Source organism: Pholcus phalangioides, unplaced genomic scaffold, assembly GCF_987345545.1.
Source record: "Pholcus phalangioides strain wild (caught in Gottingen) unplaced genomic scaffold, Ppha-v1.0 ptg000039l_1, whole genome shotgun sequence".
NCBI classification, from domain to species: Eukaryota; Metazoa; Arthropoda; class Arachnida; order Araneae; family Pholcidae; genus Pholcus; species Pholcus phalangioides.
In genome coordinates, this window is record NW_028301625.1 from 17,298,783 (window position 1) to 17,321,744 (window position 22,962).

At 34.3% G+C, this 22,962-nt stretch overlaps 1 protein-coding gene across 3 annotated transcripts in view; it reads right to left on the reverse strand.

Moving 5' to 3' along the window:
* Positions 1-921: 921 nt before the first annotated feature.
* LOC149065637 (ADP-sugar pyrophosphatase-like) overlaps positions 922-22,962 on the reverse strand; it is a 55,133-nt gene continuing 33,092 nt past the window's right edge. For all 3 annotated transcript variants that reach the window (XM_089253425.1, XM_089253423.1, XM_089253424.1), the window contains exons 3-10: positions 19,151-19,218; positions 17,379-17,431; positions 13,808-13,915; positions 5,889-5,987; positions 5,307-5,362; positions 4,063-4,117; positions 1,331-1,384; positions 922-1,181 (exon numbers count right to left, since the gene is read on the reverse strand). In XM_089253425.1, coding sequence (XP_089109551.1) covers positions 1,072-1,181; positions 1,331-1,384; positions 4,063-4,117; positions 5,307-5,362; positions 5,889-5,987; positions 13,808-13,915; positions 17,379-17,431; positions 19,151-19,218 — 603 coding nt within the window. In that variant the 3' untranslated portion in view covers positions 922-1,071. The remainder of the gene's footprint in view (positions 1,182-1,330; positions 1,385-4,062; positions 4,118-5,306; positions 5,363-5,888; positions 5,988-13,807; positions 13,916-17,378; positions 17,432-19,150; positions 19,219-22,962) is intronic.

Sequence of the window (22,962 nt, forward strand, 5' to 3'; positions counted from 1 at the left end):
CACCACTTCAAGACAACATCCTGTATATGTATACTCCATTCTAAAGGACATATCAGATGGCATAAATTGGCTTTGGTGCATCAAAATGAATCTGATAAGAATTCAATTGACGTCATATGGTAAAAAATAATACGTTTCGTGTGATTATGATTATTTATTGTTTGCTGTATATTTAAATATGATAAATTTAAGATTTTTTCCTTTATTTTTAATTTGATAAAATTAAAGCATATTGAATCTATAACATTGCAACAATAAGGGAATGGCACATCCAACAGTCCCATTCAGCTGATGCCCATTTCTCAAACATAGTATTTTTGAAGAGTTAAATATTACTACTGCAAAGACAATACAATTGGAAAGAAAATGTTCCTGTTAGGATTGTTGTTCCTTGTCACAACTAAATATTTTGTACTAGTTTACTGCATAGTACCGGTGACAGCTGCGCTCAACATTTTTGGGCCTTTTTAAGAAAAAATTAGGTGGAGTGTTTGTGTAAAATATTTTATAGGAATATATATTAACAAACAGAAAATAGCGGTTGAAAATAGAACTAAGTATATAGCTAAGCATACAGTCACAGAAAATTTTATTACCCACCTGTAAAAGTTTTTTTCTTAAATTTCAATTATGCATTAGGGAAATCAATGTTTTTCTACATGAGCTAATATTCATAATGAAGATAATGATTTTCTATAAGATGATTTAAAGTGGATGTAAAAATCCTCAGTATTTAATTAATACACACGGAAATTAGAAAAGTTATAAAAGTAAATATGAAATAGCATTTTTTACATTCATGGCCATCATAGAATTCTAAATTGTTAAATAAGTCACCAAAGTTTTTCAAGAGAAATTCAGAACATCCCAATCCCCATTCAAATTTGTCCCTATCATGATTAAATAAAGCATCTGATTGAGAACTTTAGGAGAATGGAACTTTATTGAACAAATAAGAAGATATGCTTATCTTCTGAAAAATAAAACATGAACACTAGGAATACAGGATTTAGTTGCATATAAAAATCACATTGAAAAAAAAAACTTTTACAAAAATATCTATAGTATGCCTCAGTACTGGTTAGCAGTCTGGCTATATGAAGCATTCTTTGATCCAATGGTCAGACCAATAGCAAAGCAATAAACCCTTGAATCAATCATAATGCCCTGGTCACTATACTCTGAAAATACAAATCAACTGAGATTATACTTTATGGTTTATTGATGATTTTTTTACTCATTGCAAATAAAATGTGCCTTGCAATTCATTTAAATTTTACAAAAAGATTGCTACCGTGAAAAGAATTGTTAATTTGATAGTAATACTTGCCATTCAGCCTTGAAAGCAATTCATGAATTGGAATGTGCACCACTTCAATGAACTCTGAAAGAAAAAATATTTTTTAGCTTTGTTCTAAAAAGAAAAGCATTTAACAAAAGAAAAAAATGTCAAAATTGAATTACACACCACACGAAAAATTCTATGCTCAAATTCAATCCACTAGAGCTCAGTGATAAGCATTTTGTTTGGTAAAACATTTATCAATGCAATTAGAAAATTGTTATTAGAGAAAATGATCCTAAAGAGACCAGAATTGTCACATATGCAAAGATTATTCAGAATTTTTCGGCTTGCTACAAGGTTTATAGAGAGACAAAGAATACTGTGCATCAACTGAATGTTTTGTTATTAGAACATGAGACTGCAAATGCTGTCCTGTGTTGGTAAGAGAGCTAGTAGATAGCATCTTGACTTAAGTTGGAGCCTAAGGCTAATGTAATGCATTTTTCTACAAGTCTTTGTAGAAATAAATTTAGGATGTTCCACCACCATTTCCATTTGTATGCGTTTCCAGCATGATGAAACACCTGCCCATTTCATGATAATGTTTTTTTCAGTATCTTAATGCAACACTTGGGAATCGATACACTGAGCACAATGTGGTCTCATCTTGTGGCATCATTCTTGTCTCAATTACTTTTTGTCAGGGTTGGCAGGTTTTTGACAGTTTAAACTGCCAAAACCTTTGTCAAAAACTGTAAAAAACCTCAAATATTGCTTTTCAATATAAAAATTCCCATTGGAAATGCACACGTTAATTAAATGTAATGTTTAAAAAGTGACTGTTATACAAAGAATAAATATTTAATAGATTCTAAAATAATTTTCTACTCTCTACAGAATTATTTTGGACAAAATATATATGGTTTTTCTTATAAAATATACAATTTGAATAAAGCATAGCATAAACACAGAATGGAAAACTATGGAATGATTTGACATTCTCTGATTCAAGATGATTCTTGACCTTCCAAAATTTTTTCAACTGCTTATATATGTACTTTGATATAAACTGTCTGCTGTACTCTTTTTACAACTGATAAGTGTTTAAAAAAGTTTATTATAGCATATATGTTATTTTCATTTCTGTTATTAAATTATCTAGATAATCACTGAGATACTCTTATTGTGCATAACATTGAAATATATCTAGCGATCAAAATACTAAATTGTAGAACTAAAATGTAATTTAATTTAACAATGCTAGCTTGTACATGAAGCTTAAGAAACTCCTGTAACTTATCCTTAGTCAAACTTATTAGTCAAACTACGATATGGTATATTTACTAGCATTTATAATGCAATTGAAACTGTATTTAATTTTAAATTTGCAAAACAAATGCTTTGGGTATCAAGTCCTGTCGGCTCTGCTTTGGTTGAAAATACTCTTTAAAACTCTGTGAATTTATACACCCTGAGCTCTAAGAAATTTTTAGATGAAAATAAATGAGTTTAATTAGTGCATTAACAGATTCTGTGTGAGAATTTTTACATGGAATAAAATTTTGGGCAGATCAGAAAATTTAAAATATCAAAATAGATTCTCAGTAATTATAATTGCAAATGTAAAACCTTTAATCTACATGAAAGTAAGTTTTTTTATTTAGCATATCTATCAGGTTAAAAAACTATTTGGCAACACTGACAATAAGTTTTTTACTGTTTTAATACTGATTTATAGTTTCTAAAACCTAACTCTGTGATGCCCCATCATACATATTTTGAATAAGCAGCTCTATTCCACTTAGCAAATTGAACACAGGTAATCAGTAGCTTAAATAAAATGAACCACAAAATTATATTTTATACGTTCTTAGACTTATGTTGAAAAATTCAAAATTGCAAATTATAATTAATATTTTGTTTTAATTATTGTAATAAGTTAATGTTTAAAAATAAAACATTGTATTATACAAAAAAGTAAGTTTTTCATCATGTTATATACCTATTGTGTTCAAAACATTATCAAAAAGCATTCATTTAGGTTTTGACAGTTTAAACCTGTTTTTGATGCTTGTCATGTCAAAAACCCAACCCTGCTTTCTGTGTATTCTATGAATATTGGTTAGTTAGGCGTACTACCCATACCTTCATGTCTGTATGATAAATTCAGGGACACCCTGCACAACTAACTAGACATTTTTTACCACCCTCACTTCTTAGGCTGGCCCTTTTCAACTTTTATGGCAAAATTGTTTTTCTCTTCTGCAATACCGGAGTGATATTGGAACCCTATCAAAAACAGGATTATTCCTTCTACACACACCTTCATCTCATGCTTGCTTCCCCCCCCCCCCCCATCAGCAGATAAGTTTCACGTCAGCGTTTTGTCGTGAAACTTATCACAAACTTAAGTTTCACGTCAAAAATATATACACACTATGTATATATTTTAAACATAAACTGTACTTCAATGTATATGTTACTGTAAATTTGGTTAAAATGCATAATGATTTATATTTACTGTAATATATATATATATACACCCATAAGAGAAATTCTATGTACCATATATACTGTAAGTGCATTTCTTTTTTAACTTTAATTAGACAAAAAGAAAAGGAAAAAGATCCAATTCGAATATCATTTCTTTTCCCGTTTTAAAAATGAGACAAATTAAGAGTTAGTTTTAAATTCCAGTCAGACAAGGTTGGACTCAGCCCCCCCCCCCACCCCCTCCTTGTGATGTGTTAATATGAAAATAAAAAAATCTGACTTACCAGCATCACAAGCTTTTTGTTTTGGAGCATGATTTATGATATCATCACCATTAATCTGTAATTGAAAGTTCCACGTATCAAATATCATGCGATAATATTACCGGGTTTGTTTTAGACAAAAAAAAATAGAAAAATGGTGTCACCAAGAACATTAAAAACCTGTTAATCTTAAAAACTTGTCTAATCTCAACAGCTCAGAAAGAATGAGAGAAAGGACCAGCACCAGGCACAGAGCCATTTTGGTATCATGCCTCTCTTGATTAGGCCCTCCTAAAAGCTAGTCACAATCAATGTTAATAACAACTGGTGGTTATTATCATGGCATTCCTCGGGTACCAAGGGTGCTTAGTTATGTCCTTGCTTCAGAACAGTCCTGCTCATGCATTATAAATTTGATACTGTCGTTAAATGATTAAAAAAATCATGTTTAAAAGATGGAAATCCTAGTAATGTAAATTTTTTTTACCAATCTAAACAGTCCCTGGTCCCATTTACTTTAACCCTCTATCTACCACATTATGAAAAAATATACATATAATAAATATAAATAAGTACAAGTATATCTAACTAACAGATTTTTTTAATCTCTGATTCCATCTTCATCTCTTAAGCAACATTCAGATCAAAATTGATCAAAAAAGATATTTATTTTTTATTCTCTTTTATTATAATTTACAGCTAATTAGTTGTATGAGTGCATGTAAATAAAGTAATTTTTATGAAACTTTAAAAAATAAAACCAATAATTCTACTCTAAAAACTTCTATGGGAACTTTTACATAATTATATATATGTATTTTATATATGTTAATTTTACATAATCTTTTATTTACTAACAGTAAGCCTAATTTAATAAGTGCTTCATATAAATGCTTATATCACTTGAAAAATATAGTAACGTATCCAATGGTAATCAATTAGATATCTGAAATAATGTTTTGGGGCAACTTGCAACTTCTTAAGAATTGTGTATCAGTTATTCTTAGCAGTTGGCAGGGAGAGATAGACCATTTTAAAAATAGCTCTGATGTACATATGTGAACAGAAATATAATTTTTGGCTCACTGAATTTTTTACAAACATTTTTTACCATTACTTTATTAAAAATAATTTTTTTAATGTTTCAAAAAAGCAGTGCAATTGAGCCTTAAATTTTCAATAATCAAATCATTTTTTTAATAAAATATGCACTTAAAAACATATTTAAACCATGGGTCTATAAATAAGAAGCCTTAATAGCTGACCTCCAGAGTTACAACTTTCATTGTGCACTTAGAGAGACCAGGATCCAGAGCAGTCACTAAATGAAACAAATATTGAAAATATATAAGCACACAAAGTTATGAATGATAAATAATGTGCATATAAAAAATAAATAGAACCAAGTTTCTCAGTTTCAAATACAAACAGGATTGAATTAAAAAGTACATACTGGGTATATAACATTTAAAATTGTTGCAAATATTTTCATGCTCCTTAACAAGTATGGTGTTTGAATAAATTAATGTAACATAAATTATATATAACTACTGTAATTTTTATGGGCTATAAACAAACTATGTATATTTAGATTTGCACATACATCAGTACAAACTTAACGTTTTCTGACTAGTTTTAAACATTATGCAGAAGTTGAAAAAAGTTGACTTATCTGCAAGCATCAATAATTGAAAAAACTAAAGCACTAAACCACAAAATATTATTAATGTGTGATTTCTATAGTTTCGATTGACAACAAAAATTCTGAAAGGTTTTTTCCCAATTTTTTTAAATTTTAAATTATAGTATATAATATTATCCAATTTTGAAAGAAAAATTCTACATACAAGGACTGGTATGTTTGACAGTAGTGCATGTATAGCCTGTTTCTTCTTTCAGTTCCCTGAGAGCTGTTTCTTCAGGATTCTCTGATGAATCAACTAATCCTAAAAATAAAATTCAAATGAAATTGAGGCAAAACACAAAATTATATTTAAAAATCATGTCATTAAATTATACATGTCACACAGATAAGAAACAGTCTTTTTGTTTGTGAAGTTAATTTTGACAACTATCTATATTGATTTTGGTACAAAATCTGGAGCAACGGCTACCTTTTGTTGGAACTGAATGTGTCCCATAGACTTATATCGTTACAGGTAATTACAGCTGTTTTACCTCCAAACAATTATGACTTTGGACATGGAGAGAGAAAAAAACCACACATATTGCTATGAGAAAAATAATTTTCAAGGGAGCCCCCCCCCCCCTCCCAAACTCAATGAGAAAAAAAAAAGATTATGTTTTTTCTTTTCCCAAGTACAAATGCTAGATGGGTATATTGAAGGCAGTGAAAAGCAGAAAGATCACTTAGTGACCTTTTAAATGTGCCGTGAGTCACACTAAAATGATCTGAAAATGTGCTGCAGGTCACTGAAGTGTCTGAAAATATGCAGCTTACTTTATTCTTACAAAATTAGGTTCGAGATCACAGGCCACATCAGACGATGCCAAGAGCCACATTTGGCCCTCATGTTATGGGTTGAGCATGTATGGTGTGTGTGTATATATATATATATATATATAGTTGATCGCTCTCATGGGTAAGAACAAAGAACTATTTGGGGTTGCTGATACACCGTCTTGGTCTGTATCAGTATCCCTTGCCAAGTCGTTTCTGTTGTGTTCTACCTCAGCACTGCAAGCCCAAAATTTAAGATGCCAAAATATTGCTGTAGATCGATTAATCAAGCTATACATATAAAATAGCACATCATGACTCATTTCATTCAATGATTCATCCTTGCCAAAAAACTGCTGGAGCTATAAATATGAAATTTGGACACTAGTTTTATTTTATAATGTAGAGACTCAAAAAGAAGGGGTTTTTCAAAATTCAGTCTCTAAGGGGGTCCCCCAAAGGTTATTTATGAGGCAATATTGCCAAGCCAAAACCACTGAAGCTATAAATATATATAGATAAAACTACTGATGAAATTTTATATGTTCTGATTCATCATTGCCAAAGTTATAGATATAAAATTTTATCAGTTGTTTCATTTCATGATGTAAAGACTCAATAAAAAAAAATAAAAAAAAGTTTTTCAAAATTTGACCACTGGAAAAAGTCATAAGGGTTCAATACTAGTTCAAAGGTTATATATATAGCATTTATGCCGAACCAATACTGCTAAAACAACTATAAATATGGCATTTGGTCAATAGTTTAATTTCATTCACTAAAAAAAGGCTTTTTCAAAATTAGACCCTTACAGAGGTTCAAACGTTATATATAGAAATTATGCTGAGCTGAAGCTATAAATATGAAATTTGGTCAATAGCTTCTTTTTATGATGGACTCAACAAGAAGGGGTTTTTCAAAGTTAGACCCTTAAGGGGATCTACAAAGGTTTATATGGGGGAAATCATCATTAAATCAATCATTTAAATATGAAATTTCAACAGTAGTTTTATTTTATAATATAGAGACTCACTCTAAGATGGGATTTCTGGCAATTCAACCCCCATGAGCGGTTCAAATATCATATTGGGGAAGTCACCAAGAAATTTTCAGATTACCAAATCCATGCAAGAGAAGCTGCGGGCAACAGCTAGTTATTATAAATTATCAATATAATCATATATTTTAATGTAATCAATTATATAGTTATTGTAATCAATTACAGAATAGATTATTATTTTTATAGATCGCAAATTCTAGGGGTGTTTTTTTCCAGAAATAAAACTGTCACTCCCAATAGCAGCCACATTTTCACGGTCTTGTTAGTGGCTGTAATTGGAAGGCCTCACTGTAATTTTCTGAAATTTAGCAAAGTCCATCTGAATTATTATTGCATTTGATACAATCTATAAAACATCATAAACTTACTGTAAATATTTCAGAATCATCACTAGTTTTGTTTATTCTTTAAATAAAAACATGATCACACAAATAAATGCTTCTTACATATTACATACATGTGTTAAGCACTTAAATACAAATACAAGGCTACAACAGACAAAATGCCCAACAAGGTTGCTGAGAAAATGTAATTAAAATTAATTATCTAATTTGTATGTATACATCAAGTACAGTGAAACCTTGCTACAGCAATATTCAATACATTGATCTGAAAATGAGATATCTGAAATGAGATTTTTTTCAAATCTTGTTTGTGTGTGTGTGAATTTACCCCTTTAATCTAATTTTAAATTTCTCTCAATACAATTATACCCTTTAGTATGATAAATACTTATGTGTGTAACAATATTTTCTGAAGAGACTGAAACTACTACAAAATGATATTCAATATTCTGATCAAAAAATCTCCTTTCTATCTAAGAAAATCTATTTTAGAAAACACCTCACTACAATTTGTTTTATATAGAACATCCAATAGCATTGGTATTTTGCACCACCCAACCACCACAATTTAATAAAATTGCTGCTGAAGCTGCTTCCTGTGTAAAGATGTGAACATAGTGTGTTCGTATTTCCGATTCTGGAAAAGCGTGTTGTCTCCGAATGGTCAAAAACCCAAATTTCAAGCTAAAAAAGTTTAAATTCAGGTTTTTAACCAATCAGAGATGGCACGGGTTTCCAGAATCGGAAATACAGATGCACTATGTTCACACCCTTAGACACAAAAGTTTTGTTATGTAAACTTCTCTACAGGTTTAAGCAAATCTGAACTGTTAGCAACATTGTAATGACCAAGAAAGATAGAAAATAAAGAAAATATCCTGTGATTATAATTATTTTACTGTCAAATTATTATCTGTCACATTAATAAAATAATAACAGCTGTAACAAAAATTAATAGCTATGAATCTTCAAAAGCAACTTGATTAAGTTGTATCCCGTTTGGTATACATGTAAAATTTCATGAGCATTAGTATGAAATTGTCTATTTATATTGAGAACAAACACACACAAAGTCACACTATCAGAAATATAATACTGGAAGTGCAGATATTATTAAATATTTTTATTATTCTAATTTAAAAGATGATAGGAACATGAAACCTGTATTTTTATGAAATTTGGATTATTGTTGTTGCATTGATAAATCTGTGGTATTTACGAAGAAATACATGTCCGAAAAAGGTATTTATAAAAAATGATTTTTTGGGAGGAAGGAGGTAATATGGAACAGGTAGTTAAAAATGGAGAAAATTGATCAGAAAACAAGTTTAATGAGTCTCTTTGGCAATAAAAAATACAAAAATTTCATAGTCTGTTTATTATTAATAGTTGATGGTGGTTGTGTCATAGTCTATTAAGAAAAGTCACCGATGCAATCTTTCTTCTCGGCCCTGAACGGTCAAAGTTGACTTACAGATAACAGGACACACATTATGCCCAGCCCTCTTCCATCTTCCAAAACTTTCCATTTTGAAGAGATATTCTAGCTTGAAGGCCCCTTTACATGTACGCTTCTGCGCACGATAACTGTAAATAAATTCAGAACTGCCGTCAAAAGTGTGTGTGTAAAGGCAGAAAAAGTTCAATTGTGAACTCAAAATCATACGTCTAAAGGCAAACCAGCCCTATGGGCAAAACCAAGACGAATCTCTCATTCCCGGCATCGTCTTCTTTCATTATCGCTTAAAAAAAAAAAATTGTACAATATACAGTGATTATATTACATTTTCAGTGATTCATCTCTTATTTTTTCAGTATTTAACTTTTTTTACTGCTATAATTTTTTTAAAGAAATGATAACTTATATAATTTTAAGTAACATAATTAGTAACATAATAATTAATCGGGAGGGGGTAGCCCCTAGGACAACGTAATCATAGTACAAAAAAAAAGTAATCACTCAAAAATGCATTTTTTTTTTAAATTTTAATCCCTAAAGTTCAAACCTCAGGCACATGAGCCCTCCCCCACACCTCCCGAAACGTTCTAAAGTTGCAGAGTCCCTTAATAATTCATGAATATTCAATGCAATCCCAACCTGCATATGCCCTTGTGAGCCATATATACAGACGTCTAGCAACCCTAGACCCCCATCCCCATTTTCTTCGTATCAGAGCTCCTACGGCAAAACATTCTTTCCGGCACAAGTTCTGCGAGCTCGGTCATATCTTTAGAACATTTCTGCTCCTTTTTCTTTTAACCCTTTGTTGCTCAGTGTTCCACTGCATGGAACACCCAACTTGACTAGCTTCTAAAACCGTTAAATTCAATTATAAATGGTTAAAAATAGGTTTACCATTTACTTTGAACTTTCCTTTTCAATCACAAATGACACCACCATACAAGGCAATCCATGATCTTCAGCTGAACGTGTTATTTAAAATCCTCATATTTACAAGAATTTTTTTTTTTTGCTATACAAAAAAAGGTTGCTTGAAAAAAATTTCTATGTTATATCGTTGACTGTACTCTAAACTATTTATTCTACATTATTTTTAATTTTTTATGCAGGAAACATATAAAGAATCATTGAATAAAATAAGATGTTCCATTAACTGGAACACTGGGGCACTAGCTCGTATCATATTACACAACCGAATGCGATGACAAGAGGAAACATCTGTGTTTACGTTTTCTGTTTTTCTCTGTTTTGGGGGAAATGAAGTCAAGCTGTCAAATGCTGCGAGGGAGGGTTGGTTGTCTATAAAAAAAACAAGAAATATATATTCCATTTGTAGGAAATGTAATCCTCTGGAATTTTGTGGGGAGGTATCAGGTAGGGATGATTTTATCAGTAGCTTGAGCCATCTTTACTTAGAGCTGCATGAGAATTATTTTGCTCTCGCTGTTGTACGTTTTATATAAAAAAAATTGGGTAGATATTTTTTATAATATATATACATAGCTTATTTTTTCTGTATTGTAAATATAATTGTAGTTAATTTTTATTAATTATTAATTATTCTGTAAATGGCGCAGAGAGGTCTGCCAAGTCTTCCAGAAGCACTAAAATTACTTGAGAAATTGCCTTCAGATAGCGAATGGTTTGTGCTTTCACCAAAAGGGTCTAACATCCTTCGAAAAATTTCATGAAGCCAAAAAATACTGATTTTAAATATTTTTGCACACAGACTTGTATGTATATAAGAACTGTAAATATTTATTTCATTATTTCATAAAAAATCATATAAGAATTTTTTGGTGTAAAGTAGCAGGCCTCTCCGTGGTGCACCATTGGTCATGCTAAATCTGCTTAACAGGTATAATAGTGTTTTTTCATTCACATATACAAAAGCTTCTACTCATTTACGTGCTTCACTGTGATGCTCGCTTAGACGCACTTCTCTGAGCTCTAGTGGTGCAGTGTTCCAGCTTATGGAACACCCACAGAATCAAAACGGTAAGTGCAATCCTTGCAAAATTATACCTGCTTACTCCTTTAGGCCTAAGTAGACAGCCTACAACTTTTTTTTGTTGAAATTCCAACTTTAAAGGGTAGTGCACCATAAAGGGTTCCACAGATAGAAGCAACCTCCTCTATTTTGATAGCCCCCCCCCCATATCGGTTTGCAGTTATACCATAATCCCACTCAAGGGGCTCAACAATATGGTAACAGACACCATACCTCACATCCCCTATGCCAGTTGCAAAACTTTTGGTAATTCACAAAATGATATTTCTTCACAAACGCATGACTTGCAATTCATGTTACACTACTTGGTACTAGAGTAATGGGCAAAATTGCCTAAGCTTTTCCTACATGGGATACCAAAGATTATGATGATCTGCGAGTTCGACCATGCACTATGCAAATGAAGCCGGGTCCAGACCCGCCACACTGAATCATTCAAGAACCTGTTTTTAGCCCACATTGTGGGGCGGTTTTGACAGAAAACAAGTTTTAGTGCGTTTGGGCATTGAGTAGAGCTAACACCTTCTGTAGCAGAAAGCCTTCACGCAAAGCTTTGACGTTACTGAAGTCGTCTATTTCACTTGCAGCCACTGGATAAAGCAGGCAGACATATGCAAAATCTTTACCTTTTTTGTTGTACATACATGCAATGAATGGGTGGCTTCAGTGACATCATGAGCTTTGTGCAGAGGCGTTCTGCTGTAAGTGCTGGTAGAGCAGTGGGTTTAGATGTGGCTTTACAAATTGCATTTCGCACACAGACAAAACAGATTGGCTCAGTTTGTCTTCTCTCAAACTTTCTCACATGTGTATACGAATTTATCGTTACGGCAAAGGTCGATGCAATTTTATAAAAAAAAATAATGAAAATAAGTAAAACACCACAAGAAACTCAGACACACCCAATATTTTAGAACCGATTTCCCCAATATTGAGAGTGTCTCTCGTAGCTCCATAGTTAATTTCGGCTGTTCATAGCCACTACGGACTATTGGTAGCAGTTGGCAACTCTAAAAGTATAAATCTGACTCGAACGCACTGAGAAAAAAAAAGGTTTAAAGAGGTTTGAGGATTGGTTGTAGGAAGAAATTCCATTATATGAATGCCTGAATGTTAAAAATGATAGTGTTTAAAAAAGGGGACTCTACTGATTAAATCCAACCCCCCCAACTCTGTATTGTAAAATAAGACAGCTTAATAAAAGCTTTACGAAATAACACCGTAATTTAGAGAAGGGGGATAGAAAATTATTTTCATCCATTTTTCTGGCTGGTGATATGGTTTGTAATATAAAAAAATATACATTGGCTATACACCGTATCAATAATTTGAGAAAAAATATATATAATCGTACTTGCAAATGGCATCATATGTTTCTTCTCTTTGCTAAAATTCTAATTTCAATTATAACCAATTAAATTCAGAAAATGCAGTTAAGAGCTAATTACAGTAACATCTACATAAAGCTGAATTGAAGCAAAAAAAAATTCATGATCACAAATTATTTTTTAATGATTGAAATAAAAACCTATAGAATAGGTTTTAATAAATTATCTTGAATTAATAACAGTAGTTTCAATGAATTATTATCGAAATTAACGATCCCTGTAGTAGTAATATGCTTCTGGAAAAATCAATATTTTTTCCAAACAAATAACAACCAAATTTTGATCCGCCAACAGGGGAAAAACTTCGACCAAGAACAAAACAAAAAAAGTGTTGTGTTCCCAAAACTCCACACGCCACACAAAAGCATTTGAATTTTGCCACACACTTTCCTTTACACACACAATTCAGAACGGGGCCTTCTTTCATACAGGAAAGAGCGCAAGTAAGAATGTGTCTTTTTAACAACACGCTCTTGGAATGTCATGCTTCTAACCATCTCAGATCCTTCACACAAGAACATCCCGCTCCAGGTGTGCAGGGAAGATTGTACATATAAAGGGGCCTTATCTCAGATGATACTTATGGTATTCTATAATACCAGACACACCATCTTTGTATGAAGACCATGAGGGAGGAGGGCTATACAGAGATATGCCAGTCATAAGAGGCCAGGCATTACCATGTTGAAAAATGGCCCAGGATGACATGAAAAGGATGATGCAAATGGCCAGAAGATTTCAAAGTTGTATGCAGGATGACTAGAAATGACCTGCTGTCATAAAAGATAGCACCAACATCATTAGGTGTTTTATCATTAAAGTCAGGGCTGAACTCCATGGGGTTAAAAAAAGAAAAGAATATCTACAGTGAGAAAAAGCAACCCCCCGTTTGTACGCACAAAATGTGAAAGGGTTATATGAAAAAGTTTGTTTTTTTTTAACTTTATAGCCAAAAGAAATACAAGTTTTTCCCAATGAATGTAAACTTATTAAAATTCACCAATTTTTTTTTGGCCAAATGAAAATTTTGAGTCAGTTACCAGCTGGTAGCTCCAATGTGTACTTCTTCAGGGGTGGTCTGTACTGTTTCACCAACACCAAACAGTCATATTTCAGCATACGTCGCAGAACAGCTAGTGTCCCAACACCTGAATTTGAAACAAAATTTTTCGATAAATATGCATTATTTATGACATGGAATATCAACACCAATCATTATTAAAACAAATTATGACAGCACAACAGAACAAGAAAAATAGGGATTACTCAAAAGTAGCACATTAAAAAATAATAAAAGCTTAAATAGCTAGTTTAATTATGATGGACAAAAGTTATAAAATGAACAATCACTAAGCAGTTAAAAAAAAGATTTTCCAAAACTGAACTGAACCTTTAATGATTTGCACAATCGTGCCTATCAGTACACCAGTGGATGGCAAGTACAAATATTAGTGATTAAATTATTGGAGATATACACACAAGACAGGAACAAATGCATAAGGTTTGAACACAAGAAATATACAAGCATAATATAGTTTCAAATCCAGATAGATTGGAAAAAAATAAATAAAATAAATAAATAAATAGAATGTTACCTGGGCAGAGATGGGGAGCAAACAACAGAAAGGGCATCGAAACTACTGCCCCAAGAAAAATACAATTTTTGATATATACTCGATAAATCAAAAAAAATGTAGACACATAGAAGGAGAGGAGTTGCTAAAAATTAGATAAAAGTTTCATCGAGAGTAGGTATGGCAAAGTTATTTAGAGATACAAGTATGTCTTTGAAGGGCAAAGAATGTGCATTCCTTAAGAAGGTGAAAAAGATCATTGTAGCTATTTAGTTGATTGCAATACTGACAAGGTTCATCAGGGTTAAATTTGTGCAATATACCTTTGTTAGTATAAAGTATAAAAGGGTAAAGGCGAAGCCTGGCCATATTCTTACGGAACTGCCAGGGGGAGATTGGAGAGAAGACTATAGGAACAGCGAAAATTCAAAATTATTGGCAAAATGAAATAATGTCGAAGCAGACAATCGAGATCTGTCTTCTTGGAGAGAGATATCAGTAAAATTATTAGTAAGGGATGTTAGAACTACTGGAGTGAGGTAAGGAGTGGGTGTACACCAGATATCAGGTCGACCGCAGTTATTCAGAAGGGTCTTGACTGAATTTTCCCAGTTTTCCGAATCTGTGTGCCGGCAGAGTTCAAGAAAGCAAATTTTTGGTAGACGATTTCATCCATTTTTTGAAGCCTAAGCCAATACATGATAAGTTGGTTACACATTCGAATGGCAATGGGGCGGCAACCAAGCTCAAGTCTAACAAGATAACCAGGACAATATTTGCTCAGATTTAGTAACGTTTTCAGAAATGGACTCTTTCCAGCATATCAGCAACCCCAAACTGGTGCAGCATAACAGAGTAGATCGTACAAGGCTATCGAATAATTTGAATGCCGCACACAGCGAGGGGTTTCTGGAGCTACGCAGTAAGTCAAGTAGTTGGTTCATGGCCGCAAAAGCCTTTTTAATCATGAAATTAGCTGCTAATGAAAATTTTCTTGAAGATGAAAAAGGAAAGCCAAGGTAGACATAGCTACTGGCTATTTCGAGTTTAACATTACCCCAAAAAAAGTTAGTATTTTTTGCGAGACGGCAGACTTTCTAAATACAACAATTTTTGTTTTGTTTAAATTAACAGTAAGGTGGTTAGATTTAAAGAAGAAGATTGATTTTTTTTGCAACTTTATTTTTGAATCACCCAGTATTACAATATCATCTGCGTACAGGAGGATGTTGAGTTCAGTGGAGTTAATTGAAATGCCATGGACATGAGGCTGACAAAAATATTTTTCAATGTCAGCTAAAAAAAGGGAAAAAGAAGGGGGGGGGGAGGCAGGTTCGCCCTGCAAAATTCCCCTGGCTACAGAGAAAGATTTTGTTAACCCATTAGTGCTTCTTACTCTTGCATGGGCATCACTGAAAAGCAGATCGTAAATTTTAATAATTTTATGGCTTACTCCTAGGTCAGAGAGCTTCCACCACAAAATGCTTCGATTAACAGAATCGAAGGCTTGACTTAGGTCAACAAAACATGCAAAAACTTTGCGAGCGGGTTTTCGAAGATGGAGTTGAACAACAGAGCTAAGTGTGAAAATGTGATCAGTGCAACCCCTGTTCTTACGGAATGCGCCTTGAGATTCAGGAAGGATCCTGTTCTGTTCCGACCAATGATATAGCTTTTTTGTTAGTATAAAGGAGAAAAATTATGAGGTGCAGTTCAAGAGAGATATAGCTCAGTAATTGCTCTGGTCCAACGGAGAGCCTTTTTTCATAATTGGTGAGATTATTATTTCGGACCTAAATCTAGGAAAATCACTGCTTTCCAGAATGAAATTAAACAAATTAATGAGGAATGTATGTCCGTCAGAAGGCAAATTCGTCAAGAATTCATTGGAGATGCTATCGTTCCCTGGGGCTTTATTACATTTCAGTAACAAGAGCACTGAAAAATATTCGGTAACTGAGATGGACGCCTCTAAAAAACTGCAAGAGTTATTAAAGTAAGGGTGGGCAAAGGAGTGGGTTAGGTTAGCTGTTGAGGGGGGCCGCAAAGTGATTAGAGAAATAATCGAACCAACATTGTTTAGAAATTATTGAGGGGTTAAAATATGTATTTCGTCTAAAAATGTTCAAAGCTTTCCAAAATTCAGAGGAATTAGTTGCATTTTGTATTCTATGGTGGATTTCCTGGAAATATGTGTTTTTTGCGGGTACATGAATAACGGAAAGATTTTTTCAGTTGAACATATTTTGTGAAACGTTCGGGGCAATTTCTCTGTCGGGCTTTTATTAGAGTATATCTCACATCTCGCTTTAAAATGCGGCATTCCAAGTCAAACCAGGGAGATTTAAGATATTTACGATGTTTTTTTTTAACCCGTTGATGCATATTTGCAAGAGTTGCTGCATGAAAAACACTATTTTTGAAAAATTCAAAATCAGCATTGGAGTCTGTGATTTGGTGAGTGGATGTGTGAGCTATGCAATCTGAAAAGGTATTTTGGAAAATTTCGGTAAATTGGGGCCGCCACCGTAGCTTAGATTCAATGTTGTTGCTAGGGAAAACATGTGCAGATGACAACGAGAGGAAGTAGGCAACAATTGGAAAGTGGTCAGAGTAAAAAAATTGCTTGACCTCAAAGTTTATTATGTTATTTATTGCGAACTGTAATGGGCAAAAAATAAAATCAACAATTGATTTCCCAAATGATGAAACATAGGTATAATTTCCATCTTGATCTCCGGGGTATGAACCACTTAAGATAGCTATTGCGTTAGATTTTCCAAAAACTACTGAGGTACACTGGATACCAAGTGGAAATGCAGATGAAGACTTCTTCTCTGCGTGGAATCCAGTCTTTTGTACTTTTTTTGACATGCCAAGCACCCAAAAATAAGGGGGTAAGAGAAGACATATTTCCCAATTTTTCTCGAAAAAAATTATATGCTCAGCTGGTCATTCAACTGGTACCTGAATTTTTCAATTTATTAAGCCCTGACTAAAATGCATCAATTCAAATACCTAAAAATGAAAAACTTACAATCAGCATTATTTTCCTTCTGTGGGGTAGTCCTACCAGCAACTTCCCAAGTTCTATATGGAAAAAAATCACAAGATCAGTTGATTAATTTAATACATTAAATACCGCAGAAGTGAAATTCAAGTGAAGAAAATGCAAATGAGTATTTATGATAGCATTAAACCATATTACTGATGATATATGTGTGAATCAATATTTCTTTATTCTTTATTCTCTGCGGTATAATGTACTTTTAACTGTTGAAATGAGAGCAAAAACATTCATGAGAGTAATTAAATTTTATGATCAACCAATCCTCAGCTCTTTACCTTGCTCTTCTTTATATTTTATTTTTTTTACTTATTTTTTAATACCTCATAATATAAAATGAATTATATTTTTCCGAAATATGTGTTGAACGTCAACATTTTTTAAAATTCCCCCCAATCTAATACATTAACAATTATATATCATAAGAGATCATTTTTTTAGTTATGTGGGTATATTGACACACGAGTATATAGGACTTAAAATCTTTTGATACATTAATAAAGTACATAGCTAAAAATATACAAGAGAGTCACACTGAAAAGTTTCAACAGGAACAAGCAGTTGAAAATGAATAATTACATGCATTTAACTCAACCCTTTTGTTTGCTTTCACAAATTAATATCCTAGCAAATCAGCTAATTATGTTATACTTTATGTAGAGTATGTTGTAAATGACATACATGAAGGCACAACTCCATAAAATTCATGCTAGAACCTTAAATGGCATGTTTGTGTAACCCTTTAATCATAGTTGCTGGAACCTGTAGCTCGTGTCACTTGAGCCCACCTCCCCAAAAAACTCATGAGTATATGATCCTCTGCATGTTTCCTGCTCTTGAATGCTATATATATATATATATATATACAGAAGGTCTACTACTGCTGAACCACATATGCACCTTGTCCATATTCCTCTGCGGAACTTCTAATGAATTGGTACATGCAGGAATGTGTGTGTACGTGTTTTGTGTACCTAATGTGAGGTTTGTTTCTGTGTAATGCTTGTTATGTGCAGTGCTGCCATTTGCTATCAATTTTTCTAACTATGAGTGAAGTGTGATGATTGAATAATTGTACCATTGTAGGCCTGTTGCTCTCTGTGGCGAGACTTTTTACCGGGGAGATCAGTTTGCATTTGTGCTTCAAAGTTGGGAACCACAGAAAACCAACTTCAGCTGACCACCACTGTAGCGATGATGTTGGGCTTGAGCCCGGGTCCTTGCGATGTGAGTCTGTCACTATGGCCACTTGACCACCACGGTGGCCATACAGGAGGTTTGGTAATACCAAGGCTCTCCCCTTCCCAAATGTTTTCTTCATATCAGTGCCTGTCTTGAGCTAGGTCCACACTATGTGTGCTATTCAATTGTCCCAGGGTGATTTGCCAAGCTCTCACACAATGTGAAAGGGTGACAGATTACGACACCAGCAATGATACTGCAACCGAGGGTCTATTTGTTTCAATACCTCAAAAAGACATATAAAATATAGTTATAAAAGATACAAGAAAAATTCAATACAAAATGTATTAGACTTAACATGGAATTCAGTAAGTCAGGCACATAATCATAAAAATTTACAAAACACAGGTGGGGAAGGGGGAAGAATGAAAAATGTTTTTATATAAATTCACTTCTACTTGTTTAATATCACATAAAAAAGTGTGATTTGAAAAATTTAACTTCTGTTCGGAATTGAAAGTTGTGGGGGCAAAAAAACCCAATGTACATTCAATATTTACCGTTCTGTCCCAGTATGGTCCTTATAAACATATCGAGCTATGTTGAGGTATTGCCCAGCAGCAAGTATCTGGAAAAAAAATTAATATTCAGGTAATTTGGTATAACTGACATATATGGGTTCTTCCGTTACATAATCATAAATAAGATACTGTCTCTCAAGTCTTCCAATACTTAAAATTTTATAAAATATTCTTCAGATTCCATATTATGTATATAAATATATCAGGACTGGACAAATCTCAGGTGCCAGGTTGCCATGGGGACTAATAAATTGGTTCTAGCACCCAGGGTTGGTAAAAAAACCAAAAAACCGGGTTTTTTTTGGTTTAAACCAGGTTTTTTTGTTTTAAATAATATTAACATTAAAAACAATGAAATTTCTGAAAAATCATTCAAACTTCTAATAATTAACTAAAATAAAATGGTTATTAATGTAATTAACACTATTCCCCATACTAATTAATCAATAAATATTTCTTACATTTTAACAAAAACCAACTTTTGCAATTTAATTATTTTTTGCTTAACTCAATGGATTACTGTGTTTAGAAAATTCTTTCAATGTTATTATTAATTATATAGTATACTAGGGGGGCTCTGCCCCCCTGCCGCCTTTGGCGGCCAACCCCCCCCCCCCCCCACTTCTCTCCCGGACATATCTTGTTTATTTCGTCCCACTTCATCAGCGTGCTATGGAAAAGGGGAAAGGGACGTGTGAAAGCACCAGCCTACTGAAGAAGCGAATTTTAATGAAAATAATAATAAAGCAACAAAAAACAAACGAGATTCATCAAGTATCCCCAGAAAACTTCCCCATGGGGGTCCCCAGATTCAATTCGCTGAATTTCAGTGGGGCCCCACACTGGATATATCTTGGGCTACCGATGTGTTGCAAATTTTACAATGTTAAACCACAAAAATCAATGAGATACATTCAGGGGCACCGAATTACAACCTGCCAACATTTCCATGAAGCCCTGACCTGCAAGCTTGTCGGACACCCCCCTGTGAGAATTTTTCATTTTTATCAATTTTACAACGAATAAAATCCAGGGCCCCACATCCAGTAGCGGGGACACAATACGCAGATTTTTAGTGGGGCCCCAGACTGGCTATATCTCGGGTTTCGGCTGTGGCAAATTCTACAACAGAAAAGAATGAGATTCATCCAGGGCCCCCAAAATCAAACCTGTAAACATGGGGCCCCCCGACTTGGAAGCTTGTCGGTCATCCCCCGGTGCGAGTGCCATGAAAAATTTTCATTTGTATTCGTTTTACCAACGAATAAAATCCAGGGCCCCAAAATGAAACCTGTAAACATGGGGCCCCCGACTTGGAAGCTTGTCGGTCAGCCCCCGGTGCGAGTGCCATGAAAAATTTTCATTTGTATTCGCTTTACGAACGAATAAAATCCAGGGCCCCCAAAAAATTACCCGGGACACCAATTCGCATACTTTTGGTGGGGCCCCAGACTGGCTTTATCTCGGGCTTCCGCTGTTGCAAATTCTACAACAGAAAAGAATGAGATTCATCCAGGGCCCCCAAAATGAAACCTGTAAACATGGGCCCCGACTTGGAAGCTTGTCGGTCATCCCCCGGAGCGAGTGCCATGAAAAATTTTCATTTGTATTCGTTTTACCAACGAATAAAATCCAGGGCCCCCAACCAATTACCCGGGACACCAATTCGCATACTTTTGGTGGGGCCCCAGACTGGCTTTATCTAGGGCTTCGGCTGTTGCAAATTCTACAACAGAAAAGAATGAGATTCATCCAGGGCCCCCAAAATCAAACCTGTAAACATGGGGCCCCCCGACTTGGAAGCTTGTCGGTCATCCCCCGGTGCGAGTGCCATGAAAAATTTTCATTTGTATTCGTTTTACGAACGAATAAAATCCAGGGCCCCCAAAAAATTACCCGGGACACCAATTCGCATACTTTTGGTGGGGCCCCAGACTGGCTTTATCTCGGGCTTCCGCTGTTGCAAATTCTACAACAGAAAAGAATGAGATTCATCCAGGGCCCCCAAAATGAAACCTGTAAACATGGGGCCCCCGACTTGGAAGCTTGTCGGTCATCCCCCGGTGCGAGTGCTATGAAAAATTTTCATTTGTATTCGTTTTACCAACAAATAAAATCCAGGGCACCCAAAATGAAACCTGTAAACATGGGGCCCCCGACTTGGAAGCTTGTCGGTCATCCCCCGGAGCGAGTGCCATGAAAAATTTTCATTTGTATTCCTTTTACCAACGAATAAAATCCAGGACCCCCCAACCAATTACCCGGGACACCAATTCGCTTACTTTTGGTGGGGCCCCAGACTGGATATATCTTTTGCTTCCGCTATCGAAATTTTTCAACGTTAAAGCAGCAAGAAAACAATGAGATCCATCAAGGGCCCCTGGAAATGAAAACTTTTTACTTATACGTGAAATCTTCCCCGGGTACCCCGACCCTGTGTTGGGAGCACTGCTGTTGTGTGTGTATATTATACATATATATACCTCTCGGCATGGACCTCCCCCCCCCCTCCACAAAGGAAGGGCTGACAGGGGCCACAACGATTCTTATCACTTTTTGATTTTTCACACTATAAATTAATCACAGAGGGGCCCCTGAAAAGCTGGTTTGGGGGCTCGAAATCTAAATTCCAGCCTAAGGGCTCTGCTGTAGGATGTAGGAGCCTCTTGGGTACATGCACATAACATGGTCCCGATGGGTCAAATGGGTCCCGATATGTGAATATCGACCCAATATCGATATATGATATCATATCGATATATGAATGTGAATATCGATATATGAATCGAACCCACTTCCGTAACAGACTTCCGTCACTCGGTTGCTTAGCAACAGGCCCTTTTCGAGTTTGTTTGTGATTTTATATTATAGAATAGATAAAGGTTTTTCTCCAGTTACTTTCAGTATGCTTAATTAGGAAGCTATTTTGCAAAAAGTAATAAAAATTAATTGAATATAATGTATTTAATGAAGCATAAATAATGCAGATTAATTAGCAATGATTTACGATATACAGGGTAATTATAACTAAGGTTCTGACTTCAAAACACTGTAAAAAAAGAATGATGGTCAAAATGACTGGAAAATTGACATGAATATTCCTGAAAAAATGAAATTTTATTTGGTAAAGGGGAAAAAATACTTGAAAATGTAAAATTAATGACATCATTCAACATGTGGGAAATTCGCTCGCAGAATGGAAACGATAGCTGGTCGTGGCAAAATGATACCTTAATTATAGCATTGCACGATTTCATAATTCATGGAAGCATCACAAAAAATGAAGTAATTGAACAAATAACTACAACTTACTTAAGAAATGTTAAATATGTTGTCCAACCTGAGGTTGAAAGCACAAAAATTGTTGTTCAACAACAGAATCGGAGTATGCTATGGTCATGATGTGGATGTGCTTGCAATTCAGCTTTATTAAGCCAAATGCGCACACCCCCCCCCCCCCCCGTTAATCTAACTTCTAATACTTCTAACATATAGGGAATGAGCTGGAGATTGCAATTCACCAAAGTTTCCAATCTGATGACTGTTTATAACATTTTGAGCTACAACCACAGCCAGAAGTTGCAAGGATTATGGTGCATCCTGTCAAAATGGGTCTTCAGCAGCTGCTTTGCTGGTATTGCAATGTGCATCTTGATAGAAGTTCTATGCACACACTGATGCTGTGGAAGTGCTGAAATGATGTGGTTGCACAAAATAGATTATACTGCTGGCCAAGTACAGCATCATCTACTTGCACTTTTTTTCCTTTTGCAAAAGAAACTTCCATTGCT